The following is an 11,074-nucleotide window of genomic DNA, read 5'->3' on the forward strand; positions in this document are numbered from 1 at the left end:
GACTCCAGGACATGAGGCTGACAGAGTGTCACTTTCTAGAAAATCACTGTTGCCTTTTACATTACCAGTAAGAGTCGGGCTTTCCTATTGACCCAGATCCTGACCCAACGGCCATCTTTATGGTCACTGCCTGCCCTGCCAGAGAACACGTGGCAGGGACTGGGGAGGGTTTGGTTCCACCCTTCCTCCCTCCATTTTCTTCCCTTCCCTTCCCTTCCCCTTCCTTTTCTTCCTTCCTTCCTTCCTTCCTTCCTTCCTTCCTAGCCTAGCTAGGATTCCAGCATGGCTCAGCACTGTAGCGTTCAGGGCAGAGTGCAAACCAGCAAAGTAGCACAACGGTTCCCCCTCAGTCGTCTTTCCCTGCCAAGGGGCTATAGGAGCTGGGTGATGTCCAGTTTCCCCAGAAGGCCTGTGAAAGGCTACGCAGGGGCACGACCCCACCCTGACCGGGAGGCGGTGCCCAGGGGATGGCGAGGCACAGAGACCCACATCCATGGTCCCCACAGTCCAGGACAATGGCGTTGGAGTCTCAGGACAGCCACATCCATGGTCCCCACAGTCAGGACAATGGCGTTGGAGTCAGGACAGGCAAAGGGGCACAGGCTGTCATCCTCTAGGGACAGGGGGAACTTTGTCCCCACACTTCACTTGTCTGTGTCCTTACAACTCTACCTTTGTTTGTCTCATTTCTTCCAGAGAACTCTGAGCTTATAGTAAGTCTGCAACCCAGTATTTTGCGTTTTTACCTCCCCTCCCGACTCCCGCCACACACATACCACCTCCTGTACTGGGAATTGAACTTAAACTACAGCTGCAGTCCTTTTGGGTTTTATTTATTTATTTTTAGATAAGGCCAGGGCTGACCTTGGGCTGTGATCTTCCTGCCCTTGCCTCTTGAGTGGCTGGGCTTATAGGTGTGTGCCACCAGGCCTGGTTCTCTTTAGCATTGTGATAAGGATAGCTGCTTCCACACTGGGGTGGTGGGGGACTGTACAAAGGTCAGGGATCCCCATCCTGTGTTTGAATACAACTGGCTTTTCCCTTCCCTGAAGATGCATGGCGAGAAAATACTTGGGGTTTATGTGGAGCTCTCAAAATGCCAGCCAAATTCTGCCTTGCCTGTTTTGCTCTCTATCTGGGTAAATCTCCTAGGCAATCTGCTGGGCATCATACAGTGGGCAAAAGTGGGTGTTGTGATGTACGGTTGTCCATTCCGCTGCTGCTTTCACCCACATCGGGGGGCGAGCCTGACATCCCTGCGCGCTTCTACCCAGCACAATTTGCCTCCAGTCATGGCCCAGACGGAACACCGCGCCCCCTATCGCAGCAGCCCGGAAGGACCACTGCTCGAAGAAAATCCTCTGAAGGAAACCCAGCGCTGTGGCCAGCACCTGATCTACACTGCACGGGAGCCAGGCCCTCTGGCCCCGCCAGTGCTAGGCCCGGGGACGCCCTTGGAAGGCCTGAATCCCCCACCACTCTGTGGACCCACGGCCCATCTCTCAGGTGGCCCAGGCCCCCCTCCTGCCTGGGCTGGAGGTGTCAGGGCAGTCAGGCTGGCTGCGAAGAGCTTAGAACTTAGAACTTCTCCTGACTTCTCACCCAGTGCTCCCTGGGACCCGGCGAGCAGCCCGGTTGGTTTATTAAATTAGACTGACGGTCTGGAGGCTTGCAAAGCAGATTCTTTACAACTGTTATAAAGGTCTCCGTGCTTAAGTGCAATCTTACAGAGCTGCCAAGTCGCCTGCTCCGCAGATACTCAGACTTGCAAGGAAAGCAAAAGGCGTCCTGTCGCCTCCAGGGACAGACAGCTGTGTCTAGCCCAGAACTTCTCCGGGGAGGGAGAGGGCAGTGTGGAATAAGGAAGTTTCTAGAAGAGGTAATGCTATAGTATATGGACTGAGGTAGAGCGGCTACTTGATCTCTGCCTCAGTTTCCTAGTCTGGACATGGGGTGCTGTTCCTGAGGCTTGTTGCTCAAGACTGGTGCTCTACCCCTAGAGCCATACTTGCACTTCTGGCTTTTTGGTGGTTACTTGGTGATCAGAGTCCCCAGACACAGACTTTGTAGTGTTAACCAAATGTAGGCTACTGAGAACAGAATCCTTGTAGACCAACCTTGATGGAGATGCAGGCTTTCCATCTGCACAGGAGCTGACCCAGAAGCCCCCCTCAGGAGGCCATGGCCTGCTGAGATCCCATCAGGAGAACGGGCAGAGCACCACACAGGATTCCTGTCTGGTCCGCAAGAGAAAGCCTGGACTTTTGGGAAGTGGGTCCATCTTTCTTCCTGTCTACTGAAGAGGTCTAATTCTAAGACTGTAAAAATGAGACATAGGAAATCTAGGCATTTTAGATGCCAGAACACCCATGTTTGGAAAGGGCCAAAAGAATGCAGGCTTACCATCGTTCCTGGCGTCCTTGGGAAGGGAGCGCCCCCCCGCCCCCCCCCCCGCCCCAGCAAGGGGAAGGCATCCTTTTCCCCTTTCAGTCTCCTGCTGGCACCTGTGAATAAGGTTGTGGGGAAAGTCCTAAGATCCAGCCCACACTGCAGCTACTGGCATGGAAAGAATCCCCCTCCCTACCCTCCCGCCCCATTTTTTTTTTTTATGATGGTTCTGGGGCTTGAATTCATGCTTTCCTGCCTGGCTGGCTTTGAACTGTGATCCTCAGATTTCAGTCTCCTGAGTAGCTAGCATTATAGACAAGAGCCACCAGTGCCTGGCTGGTCCACTACTGTGTCATGTGTGCGCATGTGTGTGTGCGTGTGTGTGTGTGTGCGTGCGTGCTGGTCCTGGGGCTTGAACTCAGGGCTTGAGCTCAGGTCCCTGAGCTTTTGTGCCCAATTTTTTTGTGTGCCCAATTTTTGTGCTGGCACTCTACCCCTTGAGCCATAGCTTCTTCACTTCTGGCCTTTTGCTGTTTCATTGGAGATAGGAGTTTCATGGACTTTCCTGCCTGAGCTGGCTTCCAATAGTGATCCTCAGATCTCAGCCTCCCGAGTGGTTGGGATTACAGTTGTGGGCCGCTGATTCGAGCCTGGCTCACTGCTCTGTACCCCCATCTTCCTAGGAGTTCTTCTTTCTCTCTCAGAACAACAGAGGTAGGCTTTTGCCTTATGGAATTTATTTCTGGGGGTGTGAGGGCACTTGGTCAGGTCCTAAGTTCCCAGTAAGCTCAGATGGTGGCAGTCTTTGCCAGTGAGGTGCCCATTTGCAGAATTATAGTGTATTATTCCTCTCATGAACTTTGACTATGAAGTAACACTCATAAGTGGAGTGTTTTGACAACCAGGAGCCACTGGCACACCAAGTGTGCTGCCAACAGCATGTGAACCCCAGGGGCTGCCCTGGCCAGCCTTGTCCTTGACCCTCACCTGCCTGTCAAGGAAAGGGTGTGTGTTTTGCATCAGCACTGAACAGGGTCAAAGTTTAGTCAATAGAAGTTGTGTAAGGACTCACAATGGCGACTGCAGAGGTCCGGAGGCTTCTGAACACTCATTAACAATTTTCTGTTCAATCATTATCTCCCCAGAGTTTATTGTGGTGAGCTTGTCCAAAACATTACCAACCATGGCTGGGACCCAAAGGCCTGCCCCTGACGTCAGGGTCGAGCCTCCCCGTGCCACCGAGGGGCAGGGCTGTCCTTCCTCCTGGTACTTAAAGGCTGGGCTCTGCCTCCCAGTTCAGCCGTCCCGCTGGGACACACCCCTGGCACGGGACAGAACCAGCAGCTGCTCCTGGACCTCTGAGCCAGACCCTCCAAAGAAACAAAGGTGAATCCTCTCTTTTCCTTCACCTTCCCGAGATAACCTCGACGCCACAAACTCTCTTTTTTCCTTAGTGCCTAACTCTCCAAGCAGTTGGTGGGATGGGCCGGAAGGGGTTGGTGTGTACTTTCAATCAGGAAGCTCACGTTTTCTGTTCCAGGTGACATCGGTGCACCTGCGCCCCACAGCACCTCGTCAGCCATGCCGCCTCAGCTGCACAACCGTGTGGACTTATCCGCCAAGGTCGTCCAGGGCTCCTTGGAGCACCTGCCCAGGGCAGTGAGGGAGTTCGTGGAGAGCAACGGCCAGCTGTGTGAGCCCGACTACATCCACATCTGTGATGGCTCTGAGGAGGAGAACCGGCGGCTGCTTGAACGCATGCAGGAGGAGGGCATTATCAAGAAGCTTCGCAAGTATGACAACTGGTGAGTGTCCCTCCCGTCCTGCCCGTTCCTTGGCATCGCTGGTGGGGCGAGGAGGGGGAGGAGAAGCTTTTGAACGCCTCAGAACACTTAACAAACCCATCAGAACCCCAGAGACCCAGGGTGCCAGCAGAGGGGTCCAGGCCTTCATGGAGAAGCTCTTTGCAAGCTGGCAGCAGTCCGTCTTCAGAGGTCTGTCTGGATGGACATGCTCTCCTTGCTTTGACTTTCACACTTGGGGGTCATTGCTGATGCGCTAGGTGGTGGTGACAAGTCCCCCCCCCCGGGTGCCCTCCTGATGCGCTAGGTGGCGGGGACAAGTCCCCCCCCCCCCCGTGCCCTCCTGATGCGCTAGGTGGCGGTGACAAGCTCCCTCCCCCCGGGATGCCCTCCTGATGTGCTAGGTGGCGGTGACAAGCCCCCCCCCCCCCGGGTGCCCTCCTGATGCGCTAGGTGGCGGTGACAAGGCCCCCCGGTGCCCTCCTGATGTGCTAGGTGGCGGTGACAAGGCCCCCGGGTGCCCTCCTGATGCGCTAGGTGGTGGTGACAAGCCCCCCCCCCCCCCGGTGCCCTCCTGATGTGCTAGGTGGCGGTGACAAGCCCCCCAGTGCCCTCCTGATGCGCTAGGTGGTGGTGACAAGCCCCCCCCCCCGTGCCCTCCTGATGTGCTAGGTGGCGGTGACAAGGCCCCCGGGTGCCCTCCTGATGTGCTAGGTGGCGGTGACAAGGCCCCCCAGTGCCCTCCTGATGTGCTAGGTGGCGGTGACAAGGCCCCCGGGTGCCCTCCTGATGTGCTAGGTGGCGGTGACAAGGCCCCCGGGTGCCCTCCCGATGCGAGGCTGAAGGGAGTCCATGACTTTTGCAGCTGGCTGGCACTCACGGACCCCAGGGATGTGGCCAGGATCGAAAGCAAGACTGTCATCATTACCCAAGAGCAAAGAGACGCCGTGCCCATCCCCAAAACCGGCCCCAGCCAGCTGGGTCGCTGGATGTCAGAAGAGGACTTCGAGAAGGCCTTCAATGCTAGGTTCCCTGGGTGCATGAAAGGTGGGTACCCCGTCCCTGCGAGCACCGTGGGGCCGCGGCCTGTCTCTGGTGCCAGGAAGGAAGCTCCCTGGCTCAGGCTTTGTCCTGAGTGAAAATCAAAACAAACCCCACCAGTCTGTTGACCCGATGGGTGCAGAAAACTGCGAAGTGAGCGCCACGCACGTCTACGCACGCGCAGATCCTGCTACCGAACCGCTGGGTTCTGCGCACGCGCAAACCCAGCGGCCAACTAAGCGCACGTGCGTCTCCGAGAGAGAGAGAGAGAGAGAGAGAGAGAGAGAGAGAGAGAGAGAGAGAGAGAGAGAGACAGAGAGAGACAGAGAGAGAGACACAGAGAGAGAGACAGAGAGAGAGAGAGACAGAGAGACACAGAGAGAGAGAGACAGAGAGAGACAGAGACAGAGAGAGAGAGACAGAGACAGAGAGAGAGAGACAGAGAGAGAGAGAGAGAGAGAGACAGAGACAGAGACAGAGAGAGACAGAGAGAGAGACAGAGAGACACAGAGAGAGAGACAGAGAGAGACAGAGACAGAGAGACAGAGACAGAGAGAGAGAGAGAGAGACAGAGAGACAGAGACAGAGACAGAGTGTGTGTGTGTGTGTGTGTGTGTGTGGCGGACAAAGTGGGTGGGGGAGGGCCGGGAGCGTGGCGAGGTGACGTCAGAGGGGACGCGCTGACGTCAACACCCCCCCCACAGGTCGCACCATGTACGTGATCCCCTTCAGCATGGGCCCGCTGGGCTCGCCGCTGGCCAAGGTGGGCATCGAGCTGACGGACTCGCCCTACGTGGTGGCCAGCATGCGGGTCATGACGCGGATGGGCGCGGCCGTGCTGCAGGCGCTGGGCGACGGCGAGTTCATCAAGTGCCTGCACTCCGTGGGCTGCCCGCTGCCCCTCAAAAGTAATCCCCGCTCCACCCCGGGGCCGGGCGGGCGGGCGCCAAGCGGGGCGGGGCCACACGCACACGCCCCTCCCCTTATGGGCGGGGCCACACGCACCGCAGCTCCTCCCCTCCGGGCGGGGCGGAGCCACACGCACACGCCCCTCCCCTTATGGGCGGGACCACACTCACCGCAGCTCCTCCCCCTCGGGGCGGGGCCTCCCCACACGCCCCTCCCCTCCAGGGGCGGGGCCTCCCTCACCGCGGCCCCCCCCGCCCCCTTCGCAGGGCCCCTGCTCAACAACTGGGCCTGCAACCCCGAGCTCACGCTCATCGCGCACGTCCCGGAGCGCAGGGAGATCGTCTCCTTCGGGAGCGGCTACGGCGGGAACTCGCTGCTGGGGAAGAAGTGCTTCGCGCTCCGGATGGCCGGCCGGCTGGCCAAGGAGGAGGGCTGGCTGGCGGAGCACATGCTGGTGCGTGGGGGCCGCGCCTGCCTGTGGCCGCTCCCGCCCCGCTCCCGCCCTTCTCCATCCCCTCCCCGCTCCATCCCTACCCCTCTCCCTCCCCTCTCCATCCCTTCCCCTCTCCCTCCCCTCTCCCTCCCCTCTCCCTCCCCTCTCCATCCCTTCCCCTCTCCCTCCCCTCTCCCTCCCTTCCCCTCTCCCTCCCCTCTCCCTCCCTTCCCCTCTCCCTCCCCTCTCCCTCCCCTCTCCCTCCCCTCTCCCTCCCCTCTCCCTCTCCATCTCCTCCCCTCTCCATCCCTTCTCCTCTCCCTCCCCTCTCCCTCCCCTCTCCCTCCCCTCTCCCTCTCCCTCCCCTCTCCCTCTCCCTCCCCTCTCCCTCTCCCTCCCCTTTCTCCCTCTGTCTTCCCTCTCCCTCCCCTCTCCCTCCCCTCTTCCCTCTCCCTCTCCTTTCCCTCCCTCTGTCAATACAGCTTTAATCACTTTTTCTTCTACTTCTTATTTTTTTGGTCCCTCATGGGGCTTGAACTCCAGGCCTGGGCGCTGTCCCTGAGCTCTTCAGCCCAAGGCTGCTGCTCTACCACTTGGGCCACAGCACGGTCTCCGTCTTTTTCTGTGTATGTGGGACCAAGGAATCACGCCCAGGGCTTTGTGCATGCTAGGCAAGCGCTCTACCCCTAGGCCACGCTCCCGGCCTCCGTTTTAATTTTTGGAAAGTGTATTGTTTTTGTTTTTGCCAATATCAGACCTTGGCACTCCGGCTCGACTTGCTTCCTTAGCTGACCGTGCTATCACTTGAGCCACACCACCAGCCCATCTTTATGCCCATTGTGTTTGAGAAAGAGTATCACAGTTTTCTGTCCACTCTGACTTTGAACCATGAGCTTCCTGTCTCAGCCTCCTGAATAGCTAGGATTCCAGGCGAGAGTTACCAGCGCTTGGCTTGTGCCCTCCTCCGTCCCCCTCCATTCACACATCTGCATTCTATGAAGAAACGGTGCCGGGTGTGGCAGTTTCATACCTGCATACAAAGGAACCAAGGCCCTCACAAGGAGCCTTGTCTTGGCAGATCCTGGGAATAACGAACCCTGCGGGGGAGAAGAAGTACCTGGCGGCAGCCTTCCCGAGCGCGTGCGGGAAAACCAACCTGGCCATGATGAACCCCACGCTTCCGGGCTGGAAGATAGAGTGTGTGGGAGATGACATCGCTTGGATGAAGTTCGACAGCCAAGGTGACTCTGGGCACAGCCCTGCGGGTGGGCGTTTAACCAGCCCCTCTGTAAGCTGTCTGGGCTGAGGTGTGTTCACACACTTACACTAGTTCAAGCAGTGTTGGGGGACACGGAAGAAAGGAAAGAGTTGTTGCTTGGGTAAAAACAAGGCATGTGTAGAGTCTAGGGAGAGGAAAGCCTGATTTGGCATCTGAGAAGTTCCAGCTCAGTATAATATTTTAAACAAAGAGGTGGAGGAGGGCATAGATAGGAAGTTGAGGTCAGAGGCCAGCCGGGGCAAGGTTCATGAGAACTATTAAAAACCAAACAAGCGGGCAGGCTGGTTATGCTGGTCCACAGCCGTCCTCCTAGCTGCCCAGGAGGCTGAGAGCCGAGGATCGTAGTTGGAAGCCAGCCAAGGCAGAAAAGTCTGTCGTACTCCTGTCTCCTGTTAACCAACAGAAGTCTCGCAGTGCTTTGCTTGGCCTTCATTTCTGGCGTTCTCCTTTCTAGGTAACTTAAGAGCTATCAACCCAGAGAATGGCTTCTTTGGGGTGGCTCCCGGCACGTCCGCCAAGACGAACCCCAATGCCATGAAGACCATTCTGAGAAATACCATATTTACCAATGTGGCCGAGACCAGCGATGGAGGCGTCTACTGGGAAGGCATGGACGAGCCGCTGGCCCCGGGGGTCACCATCACGTCCTGGAAGAACAGGGAGTGGACCCCCCAGGATGGTGAGTCCTGGAGTTTGAGTGTGTGCTGGCCTGTGAGGGTTACTTTCTATGGCCAGATACCACCCCCCATCTTTCTCTCGTAGGGGAGCCCTGTGCCCACCCCAACTCACGGTTCTGCACCCCTGCCAGCCAGTGCCCCATCATCGACCCGGCCTGGGAATCTCCGGAAGGTGTGCCCATCGAGGGCATCATCTTTGGAGGCCGCAGACCTGCTGGTGAGGCCCCTCTCCCCTCAGGCCTGGGTGACCCAGGGCCCCTGGGAAATCTCTTCTTCCATGGCCTAGTCACGGAGGGTCAAAGACCCTTCTCTCCCTGAATCTAGACTACTAGGCAAGCCATGTCCTTTTTGGGTCTGTGATTGAGGGAAGCTTGGTGCAGTTGTACAGTTTGGTGACTTTGGGGGACCCTGGTATTCTTCCTTTGATGTGCCAGTGGTCTCTGTGCTCACCTTGCATATGAACAATCAGTCCAGTGTAAGAGATGCCGCTAGAGGGGCATGATGGCACAGGCCGCCATCCCAGGACTTGGAGAACTAAGGCAGGAGGATCATGAGTTCTAAATAACAGTGCTCTGGTCCACAAGATGATGCACTTGAATTGTTAAGAGCTGCTACTTCGCTGTGTCTTTTCGTATGTGAAATGGTGCCAACTGGTCCTGGAGTTTGGATGTCAGAGTCCTTAGAGAAGCCAGACACTAGCGGTTCACACCCGTCACCCTAAATACTCAGCTCAGAGGAGCGTGGTCCGAAGCCAGCCGTGTCAGACAAAACCAGGAGACCCTTATCTCCAGCTAACCAGCAAAAAGCCAGAAGTGGAGGTGTGGTTCAAGGGAGAGAGCACCTGCCTTGAGCAGAAAAGCTCAGGGACAGCACCTGGGTTCTGAGTTCAGGTGCGAGTATTAGCACAAATCCTAAACCAACCACCTCTTCTTTTCTCCTGCTTTATAAAGGTGTCCCTCTTGTCTACGAAGCTTTCAGCTGGCAGCATGGGGTGTTTCTGGGGGCTTCCATGAGGTCTGAGGCCACAGCAGCTGCGGAACACAAAGGTAAGCCAACGTGAGGCCATCTCGGGCTCTGTCTGTTTCGGTGTGTGTTGGGGGAGGAGAGAGACCCAGGCTTGCTTGGGTTCCTGTTGTCTTTGGGTGCCAGGCACATGGATGCGTCCTCTCTGTTTGACAGGCAAGGTCATCATGCATGACCCCTTTGCCATGAGGCCCTTCTTCGGCTACAACTTTGGCAAATACCTGACCCACTGGCTGAGCATGGCCCACCGCCCGGCAGCCAGACTGCCCAAGATCTTCCACGTCAACTGGTTCCGCAAGGACAAGGAAGGGAAGTTCCTGTGGCCTGGCTTTGGAGAGAACAGCAGGGTCCTGGAGTGGATGTTCAACCGCATCTGCGGGGAGGACAACGCCCAGCTCACGCCCATCGGCTACATCCCAAGGCACGATGCCCTGAACCTGAAAGGCCTGGGAAATGTCAACCTGCAGGAACTCTTCAGCATCTCCAAGGAGTTCTGGGAGAAGGAAGTGGAAGACGTGGAGAAATACCTGGAAGATCAAGTTAACGCTGACCTCCCGTATGAAATCGAGAGAGAGCTCCTGGCTCTGAAGCAAAGAATTAGCCAGATGTAAAGGGAAGTATGTTGTATGGGGTGTGCGGGGGGCTTTAGAACCTGCCCCTGGTCCAGGGGAGGGTGCCTGCACTTCCAGCCCCAAGCCAGCCCTTTATTCCCAACCTGCATCAGCACGCTGGGATCTGAGCCTTCACACATCCCGTGATTAGTGAGAGCTGCACAACACAGGCCGCTAGCAGTAGACAGTAGAAGGAGAATCGCAGCGAGAATCCAAAATTCACACCCAGTGCACGTTTGGTTCGACATTAAGGTCTCTCTAGCCGTGAGTCTTTTCACTTTAGCTATCTCAGTGAGCTAGAATGCACAGAAAAAAAAATACTTGAGTTGTATATATGTGTATTTTGTGTATTTGTGTGTGTGTGTGTGTTTCTGTCAGTGCTATTGTCTAAACTTTATTTAACACCTTTGGGAGAATCTCGGGCAAGATTTACCAACTAGTGGTTACTAGAAAGAAATGTTGCTTTGTTACTAATATGTGTGTTTAAATTATTTTTGTACACTATCATCTTTACCTTTATGTAATTGTGATATGTGTCTTTATCATCTCTGGGGGGAGGGGAAATTACAAAATAAACTTTTATAGAAAATTTGGATTTGATTTGCGTGGCTTTCCTTATTTAGTCCGCCAAAAAGTTCTAATGAGTCACTTTGCGATCTGAATCCTACCTCTCTCCTGAGAAAGTGGGGACCCTGCAGAGCTGCTCTTGGAATGGGCTGGGTTGGGTGGGGCAGGGGGAGAGGGGAGAGGATCGGGAGGCAGTGGAAAGGTGACCAGACTGTGCTTCCAGTTGCAGAAGCCTCTGTCACCACTAGCCGGCGCCCTGCAACAACGACAGACCGGCTGAGCTGGAAGCAGAGCTCCACAGTGTGTTTGGGGGTTCAGAGGCTCAGCCTTCCCTGGGACGCATA

The 11,074-nt window shown here is 56.3% G+C and overlaps 1 protein-coding gene across 1 annotated transcript; it reads left to right on the forward strand.

The window, feature by feature from the left end:
• Positions 1-3,671: 3,671 nt before the first annotated feature.
• On the forward strand, positions 3,672-10,758 carry Pck1 (phosphoenolpyruvate carboxykinase 1). The gene is made up of 10 exons (XM_090352563.1): positions 3,672-3,774; positions 3,929-4,193; positions 5,056-5,237; positions 5,936-6,139; positions 6,407-6,594; positions 7,652-7,814; positions 8,307-8,531; positions 8,615-8,746; positions 9,480-9,575; positions 9,709-10,758. Exons 2-10 carry the CDS (start codon positions 3,970-3,972, stop codon positions 10,161-10,163), a joined length of 1,869 nt encoding a protein of 622 aa, XP_090208689.1. The 5' UTR covers positions 3,672-3,774; positions 3,929-3,969; the 3' UTR covers positions 10,164-10,758.
• Positions 10,759-11,074: the final 316 nt, after the last annotated feature.

The sequence above is a fragment of the Megascapheus bottae genome, chromosome 18, assembly GCF_031878675.1.
Source record: "Megascapheus bottae isolate mThoBot1 chromosome 18, mThoBot2.hap1, whole genome shotgun sequence".
Lineage (NCBI taxonomy): Eukaryota > Metazoa > Chordata > Mammalia > Rodentia > Geomyidae > Megascapheus > Megascapheus bottae.